Here is a 27,979-nt window from a genome sequence, read left to right as displayed (position 1 = left end):
GCTTACAAATTTAATTAGGGATTTTTTCAGTGTCCGAGTTGTTAACAAATGGAATGCATTAGGCAGTGATGTGGTGGAGGCTAACTCCATACACAGTTTTAAATGTAGATTTGATAAAGCCCAGTAGGCTCACGAATCTGTACACCAGTTGATTTACAATGAGAGACGGGACCAAAGAGCCGAAGCTCAACCCATCACCCCTCGCAATCACAACTAGGTGAGCTTTTTTCCAGGGCGCATCCGATCCCTCGATGATCGTCGCCCCTCAACCAACAACACGAATTTCCTCAATGACAAGATTATCAAATTCGAGTGGCTTTATTGTCTCCCTTGTTATTAGTTTATAAAAAATCCAATAAAGAATAGTAGCATAGGTATTGTAATAGTAGGGAGGAATGGGAGTGGTTGTACGGGGGTGGAGGAGTAGGGCTGGTGAGAACCCCCACGACCCACCCCAGGGTGGCGGCCCCTACCTACACACACACGGCAGCGTGCACACACTGGCATGGACACACTTCACTCACTGGAGAGGAAATACCTGTACTCCGACTATGTCACTGCTGGCCTCAACTCCCCACCTGAAGGTGTGTAAGTGGGAGGTGTGGGTGACTTACACTGCACGTGAGGGAAGGCTCTACTTGCCTCCACAACATTAGTTACGGTGCAGTATTAGTGGCGACTGTGCAATTGACCGCGGCAGGAGCAATGATTACTAATGCTCATAACTTGAAGATACATTTTACGTTAATATTTTTCATTTATGTAAATTCATTTAAATGAATGTTTCTGTGTAAAGTTTTCTTTTAGGTTCTTCAGATAAAAGGCCAGCCCGTCTCTTGAGAAATCACAGCTTTTATAAGTATAATAATATAATACTGTAATTTCTGTTTAAAAGATATACAGAACATGAGAGTAGTTGATTATTTGTTACATAGAGGTGCATACTTAATAAAACCATAAGTACATAAAGCTCCTTTTCTAACTTGTCCCCAAGCTAACTTAACCTATATAGGTACATAACGGGTTAATTCATTTCGCTTCTATGTAAAAGATGGTTTAACTTGTTACACCTTGTGGGCTACTCCTTACACTCTTACTATGTGGTTAATTATATGGCCACTATGGGGATAATTCTTGGGCCAAACACATTTGTGCTGCTGTAATTAGATGAAGAAAATGTTGTTTTTGGTTGAGGGAGAAAATATGGAGGTACTGTAGCATGTTAACTGCTCACATTTCACTAGACCTTACCTAACCTAACTGTGAATTTATTCAAGGGCCGCCATCTCCAGCCATATCAACAGAGACGGGACCCTGCAGGCTTGTCAAAGATTATCTCCGCTCCTATATTATGAACCTGATCATTTTTTCCAGTTATAAATAATAAATAAATAAATTTTTATTCAGGAAAAGTACATACATAGTTGATTTACAAACATAATGTAACATGTAACAAACATAAATATATTTGAAACTGAAGCACTGTCGTGGAGAAACTGAAGCACTGTTTGTTTTGTGCATAACAAACATGTTATGTAACAAACATAATTATATTTGAAACTGAAGCACTGTCGTGGTACAGTATTTATGAATTTGCAGGGTGTGCAATTTCATGATTTTACTACCTTGTGGGTGAGAAAAGCATCTGTTGTCTGTCCTACATTGGCTTATTGAGCTTGCCGTCATCCCGTCTAGGTATGAAAATTCTCTAAAATGTTTTGACAAAAAAAAATCAATTTTTAAAATCAACCTTTTTTGACTACTTAGATTATTATTAAATTTTGTTGAATGTGACTTGACAATGATTGCTTGAACTGAATTCTTTGTCAACTCAGTAGTAGAGATCAAATCCAGTACAGTACATATGCCTCCTGCATAAATTCATTCACCATTTGAAATAGTCCACTTTACAACAAATTATTGTATAAACTTCATCCAGACTTTTGAGAAAAATACATAGAAAGATAACGAGACTTAATACCTCATATCTAGGGTCTTTCCTGTGAAGATTCAATAGATAGAAGAATTTGTCCAAACTTGGTTGAGAGCAAGCTTTGCTCTCTGCTCCATCTTAATCTTTGCCAAACTGCTGGCTTCCTGTTCCTGTCAAGAGCACTAGAGATATAACCCTCAGGTAAATTCAGGTAATTATAGAATAGAGATAGCAGTTTATTGCTGTGTAAATAAAGGTCCTTTTTTTTTTTACTATACTTGCTATATTATTTCATTGAAGTTTTATTATTATTTTTTGGGTCTTTTTGTCCATACTGTATTTAATTTTCTTTATAGCTATGGATTTGCTTCTGTTGACTGTTATGTGCCAATTTTATATTTGAAACCAATTCTTTCTGATTTCATCTCTTATGTTCATCTAATCATTGTAATTTCTGGCCTCCCCAACAAGTTTTTCAGTTGATTTCTTTTCTCTGGCCACTTAGGCAAAAATTTATTTGAATATCTGATTTATTTCTTCATGCTCTTTCATGCTTCCTCCTTATGATCTGTCCAAGTTTCCTATCTGGTGAATGTCATTCTCCAACTTTTCACTTGAAGTTATATCTAGATTTGCCCTGTGAAAAAAAATTAATGTTTTTTCAAATTATTTGTTTTTGCCTACAGATTTCGTTGTTTAGCTTGCAAGATATTTTCCGTCTTTCAATCACTATTTTATGCTCTCTCGATGTATCTGCTGGCCTTTTAGTCTAACAGAATCCTACCCTAACTCTGGCAAGCCATCTCCAGAGATGCTATTTTCCTCCCCAAAGTATGAACACAGTGCAACTCATGCTGCATAAACATAACCAGATCATAAATCTCATGGTGTGTGGGGGGTCTACTGTACTGTGTATATTCACTGTCTCTTGTGCCAGTCAGAAAACAAACATATCAACATACTGTAATAAATGCAATAATTGGTGTTAAACAGGTTTTTCAACTAACAGTGGTAGGAGGTTAGATTGAGGTGTCTCTGCAAATAGTGTTTTCATCTCAACTTTACAGTCTCTTCTTGCATATGTACAGTATTTAAAATAATAGAATGCCTGTTACAAGTGAAAGAACAGGCTGTAGACAATTGAAGATAAAATTAATACGCAAGTAAATGTATTAAAGTACAATACAGTGCACGTGTAGTATGAAGAGCGTGTTGGTTAAGGTTTGTGTTTGTTTAATTTAATCTTAATTCCATTCAATTGGGCTCAAGGAGACAAGAACCATAGACCCCAGGCGTGTGAGTGTCCATCTTAAACTTAATATTTTAATCTAAAATTTTTAATCTTAAGATTTTTTGCCATCTGCATAGAGTATTAACAACTTGTGGCATTTGTGGAGCTTGGATTCATATTAAAGATCTTGGCACAATTACCATATTTTTGTAAGTAATTATATCTATTGATGTATTTTTCTTTGATTTCAGATGCCGGAATTTGGGAAAGTGTTGCAAAACTTGTTGCTGTCGGGAGTTACGTAGCTGCTTTACAAGAGCCAGAGTGTCAACTTGCACTTGGAAGTGATATCAAGAAACAGAGGACAGCAGGAGTCTCCATCAAAGATCACTACAAAGAAGTTTTATCTTCTTACCTATATAAGGGAGGATCTGATAAGCAACATGTCGTACTGTGCATTGGCTTGTCGTCACTTATGCTGTTTACTCAAAACAACTTCACTGGACCAATTATTGGTCCATTACCCAGTACCTTACTGCCAGGTTTGACAATTGAGGGCCAAAATGAGGAGAAAATCAAAGAGGAAGCATTAGAATCACTAGTAGGAGACTCTGAAGGAGTTTACAACTTGTTGTATGGGCCTGAGTACCTATTGTTGGCCAATCTTATTCTTGTTGATCTCCGGCCATTCTTGCCAACATGCTTGACAATAGATTGGTGGTGTTTCCGCTGTGCTCTCCTGCATCAGAGAGTAGCTGAAGAGCGATCTCCTCAGCTGTATGAGATACTCTTACAGGCTCTCAACCAAGTTGAAAACAATCAACAGTTGGTAAATATCAGTGTGTCAAGAGACTTGACAGCTCTTTATCATCTAGAAGCTGGGCATCTCCACTTATATTTTTATGATGTTGGACGAGCTGGTGATCATTTTAAAAAAGCTGCACAGGCCCTGGAGATTGAAATTGACTTATCAGGGGCCCTTGGGAAAAGAACAAAGTGGCAACAAGAGGACCGGCCACAGTTGGTCACTAAAGTAGAATATAAAGGACAACCATTAATGAACAATGAGCTCCCAGGCAATAATCTTCTTCCTACTGACCTTCCCAAAGATGTTCTTCTCAATGATGATATTAGACTTCATAAAATTAAGTTTCAGGAGCAAGATGATGATGTTATCCCTGATTTAAGACCAATTGAACAAGCATTAATTTTGTCCACAGTCACTCACAAGAGACGGTCATCAGCAGCTGATCTGCAGCTCGATCAGGAGACAAAGGCATACGTTGTGGCACTCCTTCAATATCCGAAGAACTGGTGTTTCCAAATGTCTGCTTTACTGTTAAGATCTCGTGTGGAGGCTACTGAGACAAGAGCAATGGAACGTTCACTGCATCAAGTGGAGGAGCTATTAGCAGCTGTAAATCGATCCGAACCATCTAGATATGAGAGACTGAAGCTCTTTTCTACTTCATTAGTAATCCCTCATTGGGAATTACAACAAGAATTAGCCAAGATGCTGATGAGATTAGGATGTATCAAGACAGCTCTTGAAGTTTTTGAGCGTCTTCAGCTTTGGGAGGATGCTATTACATGCTATAATGAGCTGCAAATGCGTCAGCGATCTGCTGAAGTGGTAAGAAATCAGTTGAAGAAAGGAGAAACCCCAAAATTGTGGTGCCTGTTAGGTGATGCTACCGATGATATTGAAAATTACAAGAAAGCTTGGGAATTGTCCAACCACAAAAGTGGAAGAGCTCAGCGAAGCTTGGGAAATTATTACTATGTAAGGAAGGACTACAACAATGCTATTTTGCATTATGAAAAAAGCATTGAAATCAACAAGTTGCAATTCCCTGTGTGGCAGAGACTAGCTTATTGTGCCTTGCAGGTTGAAGACTGGGAAAAATGTGCTCAGGCATATAGAAGATGTAGTGTGTTAGAGCCAGATAGTTTTGAAGTTTGGAACAACATGAGTCAAGCATATCTGAAATTGGATCAAAAACCACGAGCATGGAAAGCTCTCCAAGAAGCGTTGAGGTGTAAAGTCGACTCTTGGCGACTGTGGGATAACTTCATGCTTGTAAGTACATCTTTGGGCTATATGTCACATGCATTGAATGCTTACAATCGCATTTTAACAATGAAGGAACGTCATGTCGACACACAGATCATTGGACGCATAGTAAAAGCTATAGTAGAGGGTCAGGTGGATCCTGAAGGACGTGAGGTACGGGGACTATATAAAAGATGCTCAGAGCTGCTTGGCCGATTGACTAGTGAGGTACCAACAAACCCAGAACTGTGGTACCTGTATGGCATTCTTACTCGGGCAAATACAGAACCAAGCCCTGAAACTCGTCACTTAGCTATGCAACAGTTCAAGAAGGCTGTGGCAGCAACTACACAAAAAGCAGGCTGGGAGAAAGACACAATTACAGCAGTAGCTGTGTTGCATCGGTCTGCATGCTTAATAGATGCAGCTCTAGCAGCCACAGATGGTGTGAGTGCCAAAGTAGCTGTGGCTGATCTTAACTCTGTAAAAATGTCTGTACGTGGAGCAGTGTTGGGAACTCGAAGAGGTCAAGTAATTGTAGCCACAGGTCAAGTGTTGGAAGAAGTGCAAGAACCGCTCAAGAAAGTAGAAGAGACATTAGATATACTGATGCAAAAGCTGGAAGAAATTAAATTACAGACATGATTACTACAGCTTTGGGTAGACAGTGAAGAATTTTGCTGTTGAACCAAATATTTTATATTAGCTGTTCTTAATCACTTCAAGTAGTGATTGTTTTATATTAGGGCTAAACAATGTGATAAGAGATTTTGACTGCTGTACTGTACTCTTGCCAAGTCTGTACACTGCTGTGGATATTTACATTATTAAAGACAATTTAATATAAATATGTATTTGGTCTGTTTTCCTTTTCAAAATGCAATACTACTGTAATAGAGAATAGTGTAAATTTACTGTACAGTATTTATATAATACAGTACAATAATGCAGTATAATAATTGTGGCACCTGTATTTAAATAAACAAAAAGTGATAATTTCACAATTGTTGTACAGTGCCGTATTTTATATTTACATAAGTCACAATACTGTACTGTATATCTATTTGGATCTACTGAAAAAAAGTGATCAAGAATGGAAAATTCAAGAAATTTCTGACCAAAACATATCTGGGCACTAAAATTTGATGTTATGAGTAATTGCAAAGGAACACCAATACAGAACATAGTTGCAAAGCTTGATCAGTACACAGCTGGATAGGCTATCAATACTGTAGAGTTGAACTTTGATGGAATGGATTACTCTTAAATTGGCATTGCATATGGACTTTAATGCCGCCTTATTTTAGATTCTTAAATGCTGTTACAATGTTTGCCAACTACACATATGCTGCTGATGTTATTCTGTTTGTGAACAACTGGTGTTAATGTTGAAATTATTTCCACTCCCAGATATTTTTGGTCTATGCTTGTAGTTGCCCTCTTGTAATGTGTTGTAGTTACCTACAAGTCTCTTATCTCCCTTTCCCATCTTCATTTGCTATGGCACACTTGGGTTAGAGAGAAGGGCTAGGGGAATATTTCTTTTCACCTAATGCCTCTGTTCTTCTAGCAGCACACATTTCCATTTTGTTAAGGCCTTCTTGCTGCACTCTACAGTCTTGGTTCTCACTTTCCTTGTTAACATTCCTTCATCTGCAAACACACTGGCAGATCATTTACATGAATTGGAACAACAGTCATGAGCCTGACAAACTCATCGACTATGACCCTTGGTTTCCTATTTGTCAGGTACTGTCATGGCAAGTAATGTCAATTCTGTTATTTATGCTGGCATTAGTCTTGTGAAGAACTGTATCAATAGTTTTCTCGCACCTTAATTCTATTGTCTTATTTTAGGGACCCTAATTCAATAAAGTTTGTTGAGCATAATTTTCCATCTGAATCCATGTCTCTCAGTTACAAAAACTACTCTCTCCAAATGTTCTTCAATTCTTTTCCTGATTATTTTTTCCAGTAATTTGCATGGGATGCAGGTTAATGATACTTGTTTATAATTTAATGTTTCATGTCTGTCTCCTTACTTGATTGTTGAAACTACATTTACCTTTTTCCAGATTTCTGGAAGCTCTTCAGATTTTACTGTTATGTTGAAAGCTTTAGTTAATGGATAACAGTCCCTGCAGTCCTTCAGTAGCCACAATAATATTTGGTCAGGTCCTACTACTTTTATAACATCCAATTCCTCTAGGGTGTCTTTCTTAGATGCATTATACTGTACTTTCCTACCACCCATACTGGAAATGAGAACTTCCTAACATCTCTCTGACCCATTTGAATGTCCAGCTTCCAACTATGCCTCCTTGTCCCACCTTTCTTTTAATATATATTGGCTTCCTTTATCCATTTTATCTCTTCTTCTCAAGATCTTCTCTTCTCTTAAAGTTGTGAGGCTGAGTTCTCTCAACCTGTCTTCAGAGCTGAGGCCTCTCAATTCTGGTACTACAAGGTAATCTAATTACAAACCTCACGTTTGGTGGTAGAGAGCAGAAGAGCTTGAAAGAGGGCAGTATCAGAGGTTGGATGAGGGGGTGAGAGTGGGCAGCTCGAATAAGGCTGGGTTTTGGCTATCTGTTCTGTAGTGAGGCTTGTATAATTTTGTGAGAGTTGGAACTAGACTCGTCAAGTGTTACGTCATATGCTGATGAATATCGGTGGTGTTGGGGAAGATCCATGTTATATCCAGAGCGTCTTCACTGAATTGCTGGTAGAGTTAGTACGATACTTTATTCTCGATCTGTACTCTCCTAGTTGTCTGTGTCCATCTTCCCTTGTGTTGGACATGGTTTGATGTTCACTTGGCAGGTTGATCATCATTTGGCCTGCAAGTGATTTGTAGAAATATTGAGGAACATGCATTAGTGTAATTGCAGATGTCATTAATGGTTAGTGAACAAATTGCAGATGTCATTAATGGTTATTGAACAAATTGCAGATGTCATTAATGGTTAGTGTCATATATCAGTAACATAGATGAGAATATTACAAACCACAAAATAAAATTTACAAATGACACTTAAGATTTGTGGTAAAGTACGAAGTGAAAGTGATATTCAGGCATTACAAGAAAGTCTACATGAGCTCCACGAATGGTCAGAAGGCTAGCAGATGCTTTTTAATCATGAAAAATGCAAGACGAACCTTTCATGTGGGCATAATAATACATGTCATGACTTAGTCAGCAACATTATCTTGCAGCAGATTGATGATGAAATAGACCTTAGGGTCATATTCCACCATTTATTTATCCCACAAGAAGACTTGCGGCTAGGAGCATCCATGTTGCTGGTTTGAATTCCTGCACTTTTCTGATTGATTTTCTCAATTATATATGTATCATATTGGTGTGTTTTCTAATATATACAAATATACAACATGTATATACAACATATACAAGTATGTTGTATATTTGTACAACATACTGTACAAATTCTTTGTATAGTATGTTGCACAACAAGTGGGAGCAGCAGTAAAAAAAAAAAAAAAATAGCCAAATCCTAGGAATACCTGTAGTCAATACTTTGATTTTAAAGAAAAGAAGTATTTATTCAGCTGTATAAATTTCTGGTGCGTCCCCACTTAGATTATTGTGTCCAAGCATGGTGACCTCATCCTCAGAAAGATGTATCGGCCTCGGAGAACATTCAACACCGGGCAACAAAAATCTTTCAGGAATTAAGTCAACTTTCATACCAGGAAGAGGTTGCAGGCTAAAGGGGCTAGCAACACTGCAAACCAGACATGACAAGGCTGATCTTGCCGAAACTTTTAAATTACTGAACAATTTGCATGATATTGATTTAGACAACTTGTTATAAAGGTCAGATGTAACACAAACAAGAAGCAACAGTTAAAAACTCAGCAAGCCACAATGCAGGAATGAAAACATGGTTTTTCACCCATAGGCTTATAAACCCATGAAACTGCCTACCCGTTGTAAATGCCAAAAAAAAATCATCAGGGCAAATAGAGAGGGACCCTTGACAAGTCACCGGCTTCCTGTCCTCGTCGAGGCCACGAGAGGGTTAGGGGCCCTCAGGTAAATTCAGATAAAATGAGGTAAATGAGATAAAATGCAGTTTCCGTGGTGTAGTGGTTAAGAGACACTCTTGGCGTTTGGCGAGCACTTTGTCCTGGGTTCGTATCCTGGCCGGGAAGGATTGACTGGGGACAAATTCTTAACTGTAGCCTCTGTTTAACTTAACAGTAAAAATCTGGTTGTTAAACGATTTTTCAGGGGGTCGTACTAGTGGCTGTACAAGAATGTAAGAGTTCTTGTATATATAAATAAAAAAATAATATATATATATGACAATGTCAGACTACGAAGGAATGATTGCGACAGGAATTTCCTTAAGTACTTTCGTATTTAATAATACATCTTCAGAATTATTAAATACCAAAGTAATTCCTGTCCTAATTCCTGTCCTTCACAGTCACAATGTTCATCACGTGTAATGTCTTCGTGATTTACATACACACATTATAAGTGTATATATATGTATATATACACATCAATGTATATATATATAAACTATATAATATATATTTTTATTTTCCCCTTTTTCCGCGTACGCCGACAGGTACGCGAATTTTCACGAAAGGGCGTCAGTTGTGTCAAACATATTCGTTCAATAAGCTATATATATGTTACATAATTAAAAGATACAGACCAAGTAAAGGATAAATAAACATACTGGGGGATGTATTATACTTGTGTTAGTAACTAAGAGGCGCGTGTGAGAGTGAGGAGTGAGAGAGTGAGAGGTGAGAGGGGAAATTAGTAAGGTGAGTGAGCGGTAGCGTGAGGGAGTGAGTGATGGCGGCGCCGTGCGGGGCGGCCGCCGGCCCCGTACCGCTCACTCCGACTCCATTTTGAAAGACAAGAGGAGCTCACGCATTCCATCTCTGGTGAGTTGAGGCCGTTTTTATTAATGGTACAGCCTCGCCTGCCCTCTTCGACGTGTGCCACAGTGGGTAGTGAGTCGTATCCGTCCTTGTGCAAGTGAATTGGTTGTGTGGCGTTAAGGACTACGAGGGTAAATGAGCGACCTATTACATTTCCCGCGTGAGCTGCGAGGCGGCCAATGGGTCATCCACGAGGGTTACAAAAAACATTGGTGGGACCACCGTGGGGGTTGATAATGTGTGGTGTTGTGGTAGCGAGTGTGTGGTGGAGAGTGTGTGGGGTGGTGTGTGGGTGTAGGGCAGCTATGGGTGCTCCACGGATTCCTTTTGACACCAACTTGGTGATCGATCGGCGTCCTGCCCCCCCCCCCCCCCCTCTCCCTCAACCCGTCCTCCGACAACCTTCACCCGCGCTTTGTTCCCGCTCCTGGCCTCCCCTGCTAGTCCTTGTCCGCTCCTGGCCTCCCCTGCTAGTCCTTGTCCGCTCCTGGCCTCCCCCTGCTAGTCCTTGTCCGCTCCTGGCCTCCCCTGCTAGTCCTTGTCCGCTCCTGGCCTCCCCTGCTAGTCCTTGTCCGCTCCTGGCCTCCCCTGCTAGTCCTTGTCCGCTCCTGGCCTCCCCTGCTAGTCCTTGTCCGCTCCTGGCCTCCCCTGCTAGTCCTTGTCCGCTCCTGGCCTCCCCTGCTAGTCCTTGTCCGCTCCTGGCCTCCCCTGCTAGTCCTTGTCCGCTCCTGGCCTCCCCCTGCTAGTCCTTGTCCGCTCCTGGCCTCCCCCTGCTAGTCCTTGTCCGCTCCTGGCCTCCCCCTGCTAGTCCTTGTCCGCTCCTGGCCTCCCCCTGCTAGTCCTTGTCCGCTCCTGGCCTCCCCTGCTAGTCCTTGTCCGCTCCTGGCCTCCCCTGCTAGTCCTTGTCTGCTCCTGGCCTCCCCTGCTAGTCCTTGTCCGCTCCTGGCCTCCCCTGCTAGTCCTTGTCCGCTCCTGGCCTCCCCTGCTAGTCCTTGTCCGCTCCTGGCCTCCCCCTGCTAGTCCTTGTCCGCTCCTGGCCTCCCCCTGCTAGTCCTTGTCCGCTCCTGGCCTCCCCCTGCTAGTCCTTGTCTGCTCCTGGCCTCCCCTGCTAGTCCTTGCTTCACCTGGTTCTTGTTTCACCTAGCCCATGCTTCACCTGGCCCTTGCATCACCTGGCCCTTGCATCACCTGGCCCTTGCATCACCTGGCCCTTGCATCACCTGGCCCTTGCATCACCTGGCCCTTGCATCACCTGGCCCTTGCATCACCTGGCCCTTGCATCACCTGGCCCTTGCTTCACTTGACCATGCTTGGCCCAATGGCCTGTTCGTGTGCACTGTGGCCTTTTTGTTTTTTTCCACCCAAGCCTCCTGAATATTCGTGATCCTGTCCCTATAACCTATTCGTCACCCTTCACCCACACGGGCCAACCACTTGAACTGGACGGTAGAGCTATGGTCTCGCTTCATGCAGGTCGGCGTTCAATATCCCTGACCGTCCAAGTGGTTGGGCACCATCCCCCCCCCCCCGTCCGATCCCAAATCAAATCCTTATCCTGACCTTTTTTTCCTGATAATGCCCTTCCCTTCCATCAAAAGTTTCATTCCAAATACAGTACTGTATTATGTATATATAATTGAAAATCATAGTTTTCTTCAATTCTTGGATACATGGAAATACATGGATTACATATAAAATCTTCCCTGGTGGACTGGAAATGTTTTTGAGCCCCGAGTGATGATGGATCATACAATAAATGCCTTTCATATTTTTTTTTAAATAACTTTTCCCACTACTGTAATTTGAAATCTGAATTTTGCCCCATCATTGCTCCATCTCTACAGCACTCGTGCATATTATCCCACAAAAAGATTTTCTGATTATAAGATGAATTGCTTTCCAAAATGAAGCTTTGGTAGTTGTTTGAACTAAACAAAAGAGAAATTCCTCTTTAAGTGTACCTGAGTTAATATATTTTGCCGACACTAGCAACTGGGAATATGATGCCACATCAGTTGAATCTTTAAATTTAATTAAAAATAAGATAAATGCTGCAGACTTGATTTGTACAACTTGATCCTTGATATCAATGGCCATGTTGTTGATTCTCCTTTGATCAGTACTGTTTGATAGTGAAACTGCTGCAAATCTTACTCCAGTACATTTCCCAATACAATTTTGCCCTTTTTGAGAGTGCAAGGTTTCATCAAAAGTTCCTCAGTTGTATGTTGCATTTTCTTCTTTGCTATCTCCAGTGCTTTGATATAAGAAACTTCATTAACTGTGTGGTTCATTTCTTAGAATGCCTACTGAATTCATCATGTTCCAAAGAAGCTTTTATCCATGTGTTGATGCTGGACGTTCTGCAAATGTTGCTTGAACTTAATTGGTTTCATATAATCATTTGACAAAGCTTTGTTAAAAATAAACACTCTGAGGCCTTTTTCCTCCATGGATGATAATGGATGTGAATATGTATTCAATATACAAACCATTGCCCCTCCCCCCTTTTTTTGACACAAGCTTCAAAAATGTGTGAACAAAAAGCAAGAAAGTCAAATATATAGTAACTAAATGTAATATTTTTCTAGATAAAATGTTAAATATTTAGCTTAATTTTTAATCTAATCTAAATTAATAAATTTATTAATAGGTAATAAAATGTAAAGTCCTGTAGATTATGTACAATCTGTTGACTTAGTTTGTAGAAAGATCAAAATTTCAACAATTTGAGTCTGATCCCAAATTTCCTTTCTTCCCCACCAACCCCCGTTTTGTAACCCTAAAATTCCCTTCCCTTCCCTTGGTAGCAATCTTCCACCCATTTCCCCCTCCCTTCCCTGTTTGAGAACCTCTGTACTATAGTATTTCCCAGCCCTCACCACTCGTAACTGCCATGCCCTGGGTAGGGCTGACAAGATATCAGTCTCGGTATTTACCATAGGCCCACATATCCACTCCAACTAAGCTAATCTGGTACTTGCTGGAATTTGTCCAATTGCCTCTTGAAATCATCTACTGTACTCTAGTTCCAGCCATATTTCTTGTACTTAGTGCAAGGAGGTTAAACACCTGTGGGCCTCTGATATATACATAGTGTTCTCTGATTTTGCTTATGGTTTAATTTTTTTAGTGCATGCTGCATTCACCAGTTTTTGTCATGTTCATGTAGGGGCTTGCCTTACTTGTTTAGATATGACTTTTGGAAAGGTGTGAGGCATTTGCTTTATTACACACAAATTACAATAGCGTGATGCATCAAATGAACAAATGCGCAAGGGCCGTGACGAGGGTTCGAACCTACGTCCGAGAGGATCCCAGGCACTGCCTTAATCGACTGAGGATTTGTTCATTTGCTCTATTCTCTAGGGTGGAAGTTGGGACAATGCGCATGCACCATATTGTGATTCTTTCACCTGTTATGGTTCCAGGTATTTTGTGTCTTGCAATGATTGCTGTGGCTTTATCTGTTGACAGTTTTTCTTGTCTATTTCGGTCATTGCAGTTCTATGGTTTGTTGTTTGTCATCACCTTAGCCAGTTTTGTTAGCCATTTGGGCTATTTAGACAGATTTTTCTATTTCTCTTAAGCTGTAGAAGTTTTGCTTATCAACTTGGCTGTTATTACCCCCACAGGTCATCTATAATTCACATTGAAATTCACCCGGGCACTTTGAAATTTGGTTTGAAAATGCTCAAGTCTTCCTAGAAATGGTCTATAACCATTCTATATTTTATTTATTTCTAATTTAATGTAATTAATTACATTTCCAGAAGAAACATGGAGGACAGTGCACCAGATGGCCCAACCGGAGGACAAAATTCGACTCCCCACAACGGCTTCCGTGGCCGCGGTGGCTTTAGAGGGGCACGAGGTGGGGGATTCCGTGCAAGAGGTGCCCCAGGATATTCAGGGTATGTTAGATATTCTAAATGTTATGGTTCTTCAGTGAACATTCATCACTAACTAATGTTTTAAGCTATAATTGTCAGAATCTACATACCATTCCGTAAAGTTTATTATTAACCAATTAAATCTGGATTGTACCTGGATGAGGTTGTTGGAGTTCTAATACTTCCCATATGGGAGGTGTTGGCCTGTGGAGACGGGAGGGGGTGGCCTGTGGAGACGGGAGGGGGTGGCCTGTGGAGACGGGAGAAGGGGGGAGTCTGTGGTGACGGGAGAAGGGGGGAGTCTGTGGTGACGGGAGAAGGGGGGAGTCTGTGGTGACGGGAGAAGGGGGGAGTCTGTGGTGACGGGAGAAGGGGGGAGTCTGTGGTGACGGGAGAAGGGGGGAGTCTGTGGTGACGGGAGAAGGGGGGAGTCTGTGGTGACGGGAGAAGGGGGGAGTCTGTGGTGACGGGAGAAGGGGGGAGTCTGTGGTGACGGGAGAAGGGGGGGAGTCTGTGGTGACGGGAGAAGGGGGGGAGTCTGTGGTGACGGGAGAAGGGGGGGAGTCTGTGGTGACGGGAGAAGGGGGGGAGTCTGTGGTGACGGGAGAAGGGGGGGAGTCTGTGGTGACGGGAGAAGGGGGGGAGTCTGTGGTGACGGGAGAAGGGTGGAGACGAGAGGAGACAGGGCAGAGTGGTGAACAGACGGGAGGATGTCTAGCAGTGACCTGGATACCAGGTTGACTAGGGCACTACTTAGTATCCCATCTAGTATATACTGTATATAAGTACAGTAAAATGAAAAAAACTGTGTGTGTGTCTGAAGTTAGAGGCCAGATGCTTGGGGCCATCCTCACCCAATTTGCAAATATAATTACCGTTGGGTATGTGCCCAACATGGCCAGGTTGGGATTGATATCAATGACATCAGAGGTCCGCGGCTGTTCAATGTCCTCCCAGCGACTATAAGAAATATTGCCAGAACAACTGTGGACATCTTCAAGAGGAAACTGGACGGTTTTCTAAGAGAAGTTCCGGATCAGCCGGGCTGTGGTGGGTATGTGGGCCTGCGGGCCCCTCCAAGCAACAGCCTGGTGGACCAGATTCTCAGAAGTCGAGCCTGGCCTCGGGCCGGGCTTGGGGGAGTAGAAGAACTCCCAGAACCCCATCAACCAGGCATCAACCAGACATGGTGCTAAAATGGCCCCTGAACCTAACCCCGGATGTTGCTCAACACTTTCGCGTTCTCTCTCGGCGTGTGGGCCCCAGCCTACCCCAAGGTGGGCCGTGTTTCACGTAAGGAAGTTGCCACACTGAAACGTGTACTCTATTCAGTTTTCTTACCTCAATTTTCATTGTACGTTGTTCATTTTGGTATCAATTTGTTTGCAATAGAATTCCCTACAGGGGTATAAGCACATAAAGGCCAAAATGCCCGCCCCCCCCTCCCTGCAGCAAAGCCGAAAGTCGGCTTAGCGTTACCCGTGTGCGTCCACCCATTGGCACACCCACAATCCGTAACCCCTAAACACAAATGTTTATACTCTTTTCAATTTGATAACATCAATTTTCGTGTTATGTCGTTCATTCTGGTATCAAATTGTTCGCATTAGAATGCACTAAGGGATATATGCATATAGGGGCAAATGGAAGAACAACAACATTACCAGTACCAAAAGATAAAATATAAACAACAATATCATAAAAAAGAAAAAGAAAAAAAAAGTGTGTACTTATCACCCAATGATGATTATAGAGCATGAGTTGAGCATTAGGTTGAACCACTCCACCTGCTCCAGAAAAAGGTTTCCTGAAGTTTCTCAACCCATGTTTTATAGGTGGAGTGGATTAGGAGTAAGCATTACTGCTTATCAACCCAGTATGTCCTCTTGTGATGGTATGTGCTGTTGCACGGTGCCGCACATAGTGCCACACCACACGATTTGCACTTATACCTGGTGTCATTCCTTTTACCAGACTTGTAGACGTCTCAGATGTTTCTCTATGCGAATTAGGGAATGGCTCAAGTTCCTGTTCAGACATTCTGATTTATCCACAATATGAGTGTTTCTCTTAGCAGCAGCACCACCAGAAGGAATAATCTGACTTGTGTTCTGAGTTACATGATGATTTTCAACTGGAGGTGAAGAAGCCCGGGGAAAATAGCCGGAACGTGCACACGTTTTGGACGCGAGGGGAAACACAATAACAATCCGACGAACGAAAGTGTTAACCACCGTGCACCTGGTTTCAGCAAAAAATACATAATGCCATTGTCGAGGACATATTTTTGCTGTTTTTATGAATGTTCAGGTAAAGTTAATGTCAAAATGTTTCCAAACTCAACCATTTTCATTTCAAAACAGTGATAAAAACATTAAAATATAGCCCAGTTAAAAAATAGCACAACCCTCAGAGCATCCTGTGCAATACAGTGATTAACCCCTGGGCTGTGCACCTGTTAATAGCTGACAACCTCTTGGTGCTCAAGAAAAAAAGTAAATATTTTTTTCCTTTATTATTGTTAAAATGCATTCCCGGATAATGGATGGGGGAGAGGATGGATTATATGTGACATACTTTTACTGTGATGGGGTGAGGAAGTCTGGGAAGATAAAGGCATCAACAGAGTAGTGGTCTGGAGGCAGTCTGCTCCAGCCAAGTTGTGTGGTGGGAGTTGTCACATTTGGTATATTATCACTTAATTTTTTAATGTCACTGATTTCAAGAGATCTACAATATTACACAATACAAAATCTTGTCCTTTTGTTCTTGATGTTGGAGTTTTCACATTCTTTTGTTTTGTTGATTCCTGTTACTATTTTGTATGTCAGAAGAGTATATTTTGAATGTCAAAGCACATTTGAGCTTTTATCTTATGTATATTTAATTAGCCTGTTCCTTTGAGCATTCCCACCGTCACTAAATTAATTTTCTGAGTTGCCCGAACCTAACCGAGAACCACGAAAAGAAAATGGGACATCAGGTCAATTTTGCGAGCCACTGATTTTTAGTACATCAATTTTTGGCCTTAGGGGATTTATACATCAAATGCAATGTACTATTCGAGAGGATGAGTTAATATTACACCTTTTACCTCTCTTTAGTTCTTGCTTTTCAGTTCTGGGAGGTATTTAGTTACATGTGCTGGTATCTTTTTGAGGAAGTTCTCATTCCGTGTGTGGGTGGTCAGCAAGTCATATGCATTGGAGATTTTGTTGAAGCAAATTCTATCCACAACTTTTAAGAAAAAATATGATGAAAACGTTACTGATGAGAGATTAATTAGCAAGTCTGGAATAAAAAGGGTCGGAGGTGGCGCATAAGGAGCTAGCTAGATCTCGCTTCCCTGTAGTCACTGATAGATAAGGAGACGCGTATACATACATGTACATATTACTGTATATGATAAGTACAAATAAATAAATAAATACAGTTTACTCAATGTACATGTTTAGGCAATTTTAAGACCATTTATATTGGCATTTAAATTCTAGATGTCTTGAATAAGGACTGGAGTTCCTCCCTTGATCAACTGTGGTCAAAACATGTAGTTTACAAGTTAATTGTAACTTGCTGGTTTTAATGGTGTGACAGCCACTTATGGTTTTGTTTCTGCATGGAATTAGAAGTTTGTACAGTATCCAGAACCTGTCATTACTATTGAGACATCGCACTGTATGACAAATATTTTGTTTTAAAATTGCGTTTGTCTACAGTTCAGTCAGTAGGTCCTTGCTTGGCTCGAATTTGCCTAACAAAATCTGGACGTGACATGATAATGTTTTAACATCATAATTCAAAGTGCGCCTGGGTGGGTTTATCTGCATGCAAGTTGATTAAGATTAGCTTATTTGTAACATTTTTGCATTATAAGCTTGCATCATGAAACGCAAAGTATTTGCACATTACATATTAGATTTGTTGCTGGAAGTGGTTGAAAATATTTAAATTTTATTGAGAAAAAATTAAAAAAAAAGTGGACATAATGAGCTCTGGAACAATTTTTGTCATTATTTTGATAATGTGCATGAAGTTCTGTAAAAATTCATTCATTAAGAATTATGGGGGCTGACTGTAAAGAAGCAGTTGAACCTGTTGATCAGCACGTGCTCACTGGTAGTTTGGTTTTGTCAAGTGTGACGCTACTTGCTCAGACACTATATAATTATCACAAAATAGCTATCGATACAATACTTCATGGCCATGATGTCCTTGGTAATTTTTTTTTTTTATTTTTTTTTTTAGAGGCCCAATGCGTGGTGGGTTTCGTGGCAGAGGAGGGTTTCGTGGAAGCCGGTGAGTAATACTAATCACTGGTATAATACAATTCTGTTATAGTAAACAATAATAATTTCATTACTTATTTTGCTTTTTTTTTTCCCCTTGCAGTGGTGCACCAGACAGTGGGTACCGGGGCAGCTTTCGAGGCAATTTCAGAGGTGGTTTCCGAGGCAATACTTATGGACAGACTCGAGGTGGTGGCTTCCGTGCTCGTGGAACAGGTGCTCCTCGTGGTAGTTATGGTGGTGGTGGATATGGGGATGGTGGCTACAGGGGTGGTGGCGGCTACAACAGTGGTAGCTACCGAGGAGCACCAAGAGGTCGTGGTGGTGGTGGCGGCGGCGGATACGAAGGGGGATATCAGAAGAGAGGGTGAGTACCTAACTTGGCCATCAAATGTTAAATGTAGGCTTGTTATAGGCTTTCAAAGGGAAAGTGGTGTTATTTTATGCTGAAGTTATGTTAATGTCTAATTAGCTGTATATGCTGAGCTTTACCCTTGTTGTAAAATATTAGTTTCATTAGTTTTTTTTCTTCTGTATTACTCATTTCTTGGTAACTGACAGTTTCTGGCCATATCATTATTAAAAACATGTTGAGTGTTTTTGGATGGCATGCGTATTAAGGGGAACTGCATGTTGAATTGCATGCACTTGTGAACCATAATGGTGATTATTGTAACAGTGACCTGTGAGTGTTCTTTGAGGTCCTGATTTGTTAAATATTGTAGAAAAAAAGTAAATAAATAAAATAAAATGACAAATGGGTAGAGGAATCGGTACACGAGTTTTGGGGGTATAATCAAGGAACCTGTAGGTTACTTAGTTGCGGTCTCTTTGTAGGGCGTCGCGTGGTTCATATGGCGGCCCTCCCATGAAGCGGCCCAGGATGGATGGGGAGAGTGGCTTCAGTAACAGGTAGGCCAAAGCAACTAAATTACTACCTACCATTTTGGTCACTCTTATTCAAAGTATGTAATTTTTTTTTCGTTTGCAAATGATAAAAAAAAAAAAAAAATGGCTTGGGAAGCCTGAAGATCATTTTCAGAGAGGGACTGCATTCCATGTGCATCCTCTTCTTGCAGCTTGTCTTGGTTATTGACTATTAATTATTCATACTCTTTAATACTTGAATGCACCCCAAAACTTGTCCTGTCTCCTATAGCACCTAAAGGTCACTGAAAATAATACAAGGACAAAAAACTAATGATTGAAGAGTATTGTTAGAAAGTTAGAAAGTGTCAGTTCCATAGTAGATGTTAGTTGGAATGGGTGGTGGTGCATGTTTCGGTATTTTGTGGCATAAGGCTGTGTAGACTAAATGTTGTAAATTTAACACTGGCTTTGTGAATCATTGTGTTTTAGATTGGTGATATGTTCCTAACAATGTAGGGTAGGTTAGTGATCAAAATCCTTGTTTATTTCTTTCAGTGGCTATGGCGGCGGATACAGTTCTTCTAACTATGACAACTATGGTGGCAGCAGCTATAACAGTACTCCAAACTACAGCAGCAGTGGATATGATAACTACAAGTCAAGTGAGTGATGACTGATTTGCAAATTCTTGCTTTGTGGTAGTGTGAGAGCATAATGCAGCCGGAGTATTCACAAGAAATAGTTCATTTGTGGTTTTCCCTATAAATAGTGTTCCTTCCAAGTAAACTGAAAGCTTAATCAGTATTGGGTGTGCAGCAAGTTATGGTATAATTAGTTGTTGGGTGAAGCTAGGACACTAATAAGGTTTTTCGTTGCTAAGTGTTTATGGTGATAATATAGACTGCTGTCTGAGAGTGGCTTTTATTTGCCTGGTAGGTAGGCACTAAACTTGATTGAATTATGCCTTGGAGTTTTTAATTTGTTATACATTGGTTTTGTCATGTGTAACAAGTTTATAATAGAATTGGACTAGATTTAGAACTAACTTTTTGTATAATTTGGCATTGATACCAAATTTTAGTGTTTGTGTTCATGTTCCAATATTTCTCATGTTAGTATACAGTAAGTCCTTGTTATTACAAAATTCACTATTGGGACAAAATAAAAATTATGAGTAGCCTTTGTTAAATATTAACCCCTGCACTGCACACCTGTTTTTGGCAAAAACTTCATAGTGCAGTTATTAAGAACATATTTTTGATGTTTTTATAGATGTTTAGGTAAAGTTAGTGTCAAATTGTTTTCAAACTCAGCTATTTTCATTTCAAAACACAAAGAGTGATGAAAACATTAAAAAATATTAAAATGTAGCCTAATTAAAAAACAACTCTAGAACGACTTTTGTTGGCCGGCGCAGTAAGGGGTTTAAAGAACCTGGGGATTAATTCTTGGGACAGGAAACCTTTAGTATATATAAACAAGTTTAGTGGTGATATAAGTGCCATAATTGTAATGCTGGCCATCTGTGTTGTCTTTCCAGATTCGGGCTATGACAGTACCTACGGGGGCGGCCAAAGTTATGGGGCCAGTAGCAACTACGATAGTTACGACAGCAGGGGTGGGTACAGCACGTCCCAAAACTACAACAATGGTACGTACTAAGCCCTTTACACAAACCAAACACTGCCAGGTTGCACGTGGAAGGAACTAAGTACGTACAGCAAGGTTTGGACGTTAGTGGGGAGCGAGTTCTATCATATGCTGTCTCGAAGTGGGACTTGATTGGTGCTGTGTAACAACAAAGTCAAAATACTAAATACGACAGTGGAGTCATAGAAATAGTTAAGAATAGAAGTGAAAAATGAGAAGGAAAATAAAGGATGCCCAAAAAAAGATGAGAAACTGAAAGCAGAACAGGTAACCAATGTTTATAACAAGATGAAACTTAACAAAGGCCCAACATGATATACAGAGAAAGTACCATATTTACAGACATTTTTTCTGGGTTTATTAAATGGAGTGAAAAATCCATAGAAATGAAGCAGTCATTAGATATTCAGTGACAAGACAATATTTCAGCAGAATGTAGTGAATGGTGAATGGCTTCTTAAATATCTTAAGAAAAAAAAAAAGTCCTGTATGTCCTGTGGAGACTGATATGAATTTTTGAATTATCTTGTGTTTGTAATTGTTCATTGACCAACTGGGGTATTAGGGTAATAAGCTACTAATGTATTCGCATTAGGTTAGTATAAACCTAATTGTATAAAAATGACCATAGGCCAGTTTTTTATCCCTAAAGATAATTAATTTCAATTATGCTGTATTTTGTCAAGAGGGTACATTTATTTTTTATACTGGAAGTATATATCAGTAGTTGAATTTAATTCAAGTGAGCTCCTTTTGTCTTTCGTAAAAAATAAATAAAAAATAAGATACACAAAAGCAAAGAAAAAGTTTGACAAAGATAAGGCCATGGTCATAATGTAATGTCTGTCCTTTGTATTAAGCAAATGCTGCTAGCAAATAGGCTTGCAGTTCTTCAAGTACAATAAAACCTACAAGTCATATAAGTTTTCTGAATCCATCCATCCAACCTCCCAGTCTAAGAATGAGGAAATAAAGGATCATACCTAATTAACACTCCATTTTAGGTGCAGGTAACGTATGATGTAGTGTAGTACCAAGAGTTATGAACATTACATTGTGTTTAAAAATGGATTAAAAGAATATGTTAAAAAATAACGTGATCACCAAAGATGGAAGGGTTTAGGTGCACTATTTTGAGGTAAGGGTTCAGAGATGTGCATTTTGCGTAAGGAGTCTATTGACTATACAAATCTTAACGCTACAATATGCACAATTTAGCAATGTTCGTGCACTCGTCTGTTTTTTAACTTCTGTAACTAGTGTAAGCTATTAACATTCAGTTGCAAGTGGGCAAATTTTATTCCTTACAGGACTGTACATTGGGAGGAAAATTTTTAAGGAGCCAAATGGATGGATGGAATATGTGGAGATTACCACAATCAAGCTCTAGTCAAGTAGATTCTCGTCTGTCTCTAAACCTTAAGTTTAATAAGTAACACATACGGATTTTGTTCCTACAGGCAGAATACTGGTGCAGGTGACAAAGCAGATGACAAGACAAATTATTTAAATGTCAGTGACACTGCTCGACAGTTTTAATATATTCCATCTTGCTGGCAGTCTTGCCTGCATATGTAAGGCCACAAAAAAAGCTTTATTATTGCTTTACGTATATAGTACATACAATAAGTCGAATTCCCTGCACTTTTTGTAGTCTTTGATGTTTGAATTAGAAGAATGTTTGTTCATATATAAAATTCTATTTAAATATTTAATTTTAATTTTCCCCCATGTAGGTGCGTCTTAACCAGAGCATGCTAAACTGTATTAATGGAATTGTTACATTAGTTGATTTTCTCGAGTCATTAATGGATACATTGCATATTTTCACCCATACTTCTTGGCATGGACTTCACAGCAACTTACAAATGAAGTAACTAAATGTTAAATACAAAATGAGTGATCAAAGAGTACTTGAGCTACTAATAAATCATCCCTAAGTTCTGCAGTTGATTTTGATCATACTTTTACTCTGAGGTAATTATAATAAGTGGGCATCCTGATTACTGAACATATTAAAGGTGTGAAACTTAACAAGTAATGAGTTGAAACTATTCACTGCTATAACAATTAGCGTTCATACCAGAGAAATCACTTGCTACAGAAGCCATTGATCACAATTACTTTACAAAGGTTGGCACATATAAGGGTACTTTGTGCTAGCCAGGATAAGTACAAAATTACAAATAAGAATCATGAAGTTAATCTTGTTTATATGGCAACTTCAGAAGTGCGATAAAGTGAAGTACAGTATATTACAAAGTGGTTATGAATGAACTTAATATGTAGAATACTAATATATTTTTCAAGTAATAAAAGGAAGGGATTCAGTTCTGCCAGGAAGTTGTAGTATCTAGTTGTAGCTTTATGCATGACAAGTCTGTGGACGTTCTGCTTCATCTAAATGTCATTTTCATGTGCCGTGACCAATCTACTTAGTACAGCTGGAATAAAGTTTTCAATTTCATATCTCGACAATAAATCTGAATGCAGATTTACTTCAATACAGGTTTTAATAAATACATTATACATGGCTGGAATAAATAATACAAAGTATTGAGAATAACAAAACCCTTGATGATTGTTGCAAAAAAAACATAAAAAGAACTTCTCAGCAGTATTTATGAACAGTGAAGAATGACTCCACTGTCAAAGCTGTGTAGGATGCACAACACCCATTGGCTTCGGTCATTGATTCATGATGTATAACTACATGTCATATGATTATGAATCTCCCGTCAAGTATGTTGGAGCACTACCATCATTACTAAAACTCCCGTGTCTCTTACGGAACACAATGCCAGATACTGACGTGTAGGATAGACGACAGACAGCACTCTAAAGTAATAATTTCATTATAAGACATTTGTTTATTTAGTACAACAGGTACTGAAATTTGTGCTAATATATTGAGTTGCAGATTAGAATTAAATACTGGGATCAGTGTTAAACAACCATATGTGCATGTTGTGTGTGCTTTGTCATAATGTTCACTAACCTTTTTCATTTCAGGCATTTTGCTATATCATAAAATTTCTGAATGAAAAGATTTGTTAATTATATTGCACCCATTTTAATTTTCAATTTTATTTATGAATGAAATTTAATTTTTGTGTTGCTTTATTTAAAGGTTAATCACAGGTAAGTACCTTTAATATTTTTATAAAATATATAATGTTTGTATAAAGTGATCAAATTAATGTTAAATACTACTGGACTTCTAATCAATTCCTCTCTTGCTATTGTATTTAAAGTATTTGAGAGAATGAGATAGGTCAGGGAGTGGACAGTAGGTTAACCCTTAAATTGTGCATGGCGTATACTGTATATACGCCATGAGTAACATGTCCCACTGTGCGCATGATGTATATATACGTCATAGGGTGCCAGGCAAGATTCAAATGGCCCACGGCTACATGGGGTTCACATCAGCTTCCTCAGGGCTCTTGTAAACAGACGCCATGTGTAAATAAATCGTGGGCAATATTTTCCGGTGTGAGAGCCACAGTACTATGGGAGCAACCAAGGCTGGCGTACGCAGTATGAGCTAACAGCATTGCTGTTCAATTTGTGACCACAGCATTGCCTAAAAATGTCAAAATAAATATGTAACTGCTATTATTTAGCGATGACAGTATTACAGATGACTCCTGTCTGTGATAACAATGACCAAGATTGTGATAATAGCAGGAATTTTTGTGATAATTAGCGCTGTGTGGGAGGAGTAATGCTGAGGGGAGGGAGGGAGACTGTGGTCACCTGTTATTGCCTGCATTCACCATACCAGCTCAGTGGTTCTCTATATAACGTCTGTATATAGTGCATAAAAGCAAAAACAGTATGGTGGGAGGAAAATGTGAGCTAGTGAGGTGTTGTTGAGAGTGTGGCAACGAGTGGCTGACTGGTGTGTGGCGGCCACTCTTCGTTGCTTTTTGACTCACAGTACCAACTTAGTAGTTCGTTATGGTGAACAAAACATGCAGATGGATACTTACATACAACCTGTGTATATAGTGTAATAACAGCAAAACTATTTGTTTATTGTTTTATGAACATAATAATTGAATCACTAATATGCACACCATACTTTTGAGTATAGCGATGATTCGCCTCTTTTATTATGTAAATATCACACTACACATTATTGAATAATATTACTGCAAAAAAAAATGAAAAAATGAGATTGAAATAATTAGGTAATAATGTGTTTGTGGCAACTCCTGCCTGTCAGCTCGGGATGACGTTGACTGCCTCTGACGGCTGCTGCTGTCAACGCCCACATTTTGCCAGACTTCTTCGGCCTATTGTGCCCAAAATATGTCGCCTACGATTTATTTTTTATTTTTCCCGTGCTCAGGGAACACAAATTAACATTTGTAGAAGACGAAATAATTTTTTAGAATTTTTTTTTCTTGCACACGGGTGTAAATCCTCAGGACCCCTTAGCAGCTTAAGGGTTCATGAGTTCCTGGTAGTTGATGGTTCTGGGTGTGAGTAGGTTAAGGGAGAGTATTTAAAATACCTTCACAGTCGCCCTTTTTATTTCCTAATACGAGTGAATTATACAACACCATCTACTGTATTTATTATCATAACTTGTATAAATCTTCATTATCTGTATAGAAATAAATGCACGTCTCTAGAGATCAAGTTGGCAAGGTATAGTTCCACAAGCTTGAAGAGTAAACACTGCCATTTGCACTTCTCCCTGTAATGTCTAAACTGGGCCGTGGGTGCCTTACTTACATGTTGACTTTGTCCTTGACCCATGGTCATTTGTATGCTTTGTATCATATAGGCTTGTGCCTCAACTTGAGTGCCTTTTATTTTTCCCTAATTTAAATTATATTTGTAGAAATCTTTGTTCCATCGTTACAAGCTCTCAGGGATCAGTATTGCCATTCGATATTTTGTGTAAATTCTAAAATAAACCCTGCCATTAATGCTTGTGCCTCGCCTTCACCACTTAAATTATTAAATGTCCTGCTCACTTTCCTTCGCAGCCTTTTACTGTACTTTTTGCCTACTTGTGGATGGCTTTGTGCATTCACACCGTCTCCTCGTATTGTATCTGCTGTACTCATGTGGAGAGTCCTGGATTCCTACCTTGTTGTTCATAATGCTTTCTGCAGAGATATGTAGATGGTTAGCTGTTATAAGTACAAAATAATGTAGTATCAAATGTGACCTATGCCCATGGCCTGCCACTGAAACAGTAATTGGGAAACATTTCTTGCTAGGTTAGGTACTGGTAATGCACAATTACCTCATTGCTGCTATATGGAAGAGACCTATGCCTTACTGTCAAAACTACATTGGCCTGCTAAGTTACACACCTGTAGAAGGTTTTGGTTTTCAGGATTGGCAGTCTTGCTTTTCCACTGTCTTAAGTGCTGTTTATCTAATTTCTTGGTTTACATCTACTCTTGTATTGCATCCTGAGTAATATCTTTTGACAATTCTATAACAGTGCTGTACTAGCAGTGTTTTTTTTTTTTTTTGTTTTTTTTTTTTTGTTTTAATAATTGTTACTTTATACACACCTGTTCCATGATAAATTAGTCAATTGAAAGTACAGTACTGTAGTCATTTAACTGGTGCACTCGGGGTCTTGCTGTGTGCCTTTACATATAACAATCTAGCTCTCTCGGGACCTTGCTCGATGACATATAAATGTTAATACTCTAGCTTTCCAAAATATTTCTTGGGTAATAATGAGAAATTTTGTCGTTAAGCAGTTAATGCTCTTGGTGTATAGATGCTAACAAATGGTGCATGCATCATAGATTGTGAATGGCATTTCTGAATATACAAAAACTGTAAACATTTTTCAGTTATGTCTCAAACAATTATTTGCCATAAGTAAACAAAATAGTTATAATAATATGCCCACATGATTGTTCTATATACATGTAAAAAGAATACAAAGACTATGTACAAACTCTATCTTCTGAAAATTTGCAAAGTGTATGTATGAATTTAGGGAAAGCACACACCTTGCCATTTTCTTCAAAATGTTTGCAGATTTTGCCTTGGTAATGGAGAATTGCTTACAACATTTTCACAACTCATCCAGATCATATATTAATGTTTTGTACACAACATGGTATAGCTTTCAAAATTATATGCTGATAATGCCTTAATTTTGTTAACAAAAAAATTAGTTTAAATGTGAACACTTGAAGAAGCATAATTGCCAATTTTTGTTACTACTTCATAGGGTCAAATATTATATAGTGTAATTTGAAGGTTTTTCTACCCCCAGTGGCCTAGGGTCACTTTTAGTGTTTTAGGGCATGTTTTCGGCTGTTGCCTATTGCAACTAAAGGGTTAAATTCTCAAAAAACTGGCAGCACTTTTTAGGTAATCAAGAAACAGCTATACAATCTGTATAATTTCTAAATTTCCCATAGTCGAATCTTCACCTTTCATAACTTTTGCAGGTTTTAATGGGGGACTCAGTTCTTGCTCTTATAAGTGTTCCCACAGCTGCAGGTGCCGGGCTGAGAGCAGAGGGACTATATGTAGATTTCTAAAGCATCTTAACTGATTTAACACTTACATCTTCACCACTAAGCTCACGTTTTTCTTGGCTTTCTTTAGAGCTGAGGCACCACCGTCACTTAATGAATGCTCTACATCCTGGGGGGGGGGGGGTGGTCAAATTTTACAGCTGTTAGTTTAGAATTAATGTGTTTAACACAGGCAAGTAAATTCACAATGAATACATAATTACTCGGGGAGGACACTATGGCATCCTTTATGGTCCAGTTAGGAAAAGACAAGCAAATATTAGAATTTGCATGTTTTTATTGAAAAGTAGTTTTAAAATATCATTGGATATTAATCGAAAAGATGTAAATTGGAAGGATGTAAATATAGGCTATGTAATAATACACTTGGCTGCTACATTCATACTGTACTATAAATTTCACAACATTATTTAAATAATACAAAAGCAAATGTTCTAATAATCCCAAGAATTAATTACAATTATCCTAATAAGGAAATAAATGTTTATATGAAAACACAACAGGATTAACCAGGATTAGTAACTAAAGTTGTCAGATGTCAGCATACTACACAGCTAGACAATACAGTAAGCACATGAGGAACAATAAATACTAAAATTAAACA

At 39.3% G+C, this 27,979-nt stretch overlaps 3 protein-coding genes across 11 annotated transcripts in view; 2 read left to right on the top strand and 1 right to left on the bottom strand.

The window, feature by feature from the left end:
- LOC123747036 (protein MMS22-like) overlaps nucleotides 1-9,276 on the bottom strand; it is a 38,023-nt gene extending 28,747 nt beyond the window's left edge. Inside the window, exon 1 of one of the 2 annotated variants that reach the window (XM_069317397.1) lies at nucleotides 9,167-9,276. The gene's annotated coding sequence lies outside the window, so the exon portion shown is untranslated. Of the gene's footprint in view, nucleotides 1-614; nucleotides 636-9,166 lie in introns of those variants that run through there. The other variant, XM_069317396.1, reaches the window with a different exon arrangement.
- LOC123747038 (tetratricopeptide repeat protein 27) lies at nucleotides 424-6,065 on the top strand. Its single transcript, XM_045729000.2, has 2 exons — nucleotides 424-584; nucleotides 3,416-6,065. Exons 1-2 carry the CDS (start codon nucleotides 506-508, stop codon nucleotides 5,860-5,862), a joined length of 2,526 nt encoding a protein of 841 aa, XP_045584956.1. The 5' UTR covers nucleotides 424-505; the 3' UTR covers nucleotides 5,863-6,065.
- Nucleotides 9,277-10,008: 732 nt separating the features above from the next.
- Nucleotides 10,009-21,765, top strand: LOC123747039 (TATA-binding protein-associated factor 2N). Of its 8 annotated transcripts, none has more exons than XM_045729001.2 (7): nucleotides 10,009-10,146; nucleotides 13,917-14,057; nucleotides 18,282-18,332; nucleotides 18,426-18,689; nucleotides 19,160-19,234; nucleotides 19,748-19,854; nucleotides 20,733-21,765. In XM_045729001.2, exons 2-7 carry the CDS (start codon nucleotides 13,924-13,926, stop codon nucleotides 20,852-20,854), a joined length of 753 nt encoding a protein of 250 aa, XP_045584957.1. In that variant the 5' UTR covers nucleotides 10,009-10,146; nucleotides 13,917-13,923; the 3' UTR covers nucleotides 20,855-21,765. The 8 variants fall into 8 exon arrangements, with proteins under 8 accessions (XP_045584957.1, XP_045584958.1, XP_045584959.1 ...); XM_069317399.1 differs by having other exon boundaries at nucleotides 10,140-10,208; XM_069317398.1 differs by lacking the exon at nucleotides 10,009-10,146 and adding an exon at nucleotides 10,300-10,355.
- The last annotated feature ends 6,214 nt before the right edge of the window (nucleotides 21,766-27,979 follow it).

The sequence above is a fragment of the Procambarus clarkii genome, chromosome 87 (genome assembly GCF_040958095.1).
Source record: "Procambarus clarkii isolate CNS0578487 chromosome 87, FALCON_Pclarkii_2.0, whole genome shotgun sequence".
NCBI classification, from domain to species: domain Eukaryota; kingdom Metazoa; phylum Arthropoda; class Malacostraca; order Decapoda; family Cambaridae; genus Procambarus; species Procambarus clarkii.
The sequence above is the reverse complement of the archived record's forward strand: the minus strand, read 5'-3'. Positions and strand labels throughout refer to the sequence as shown.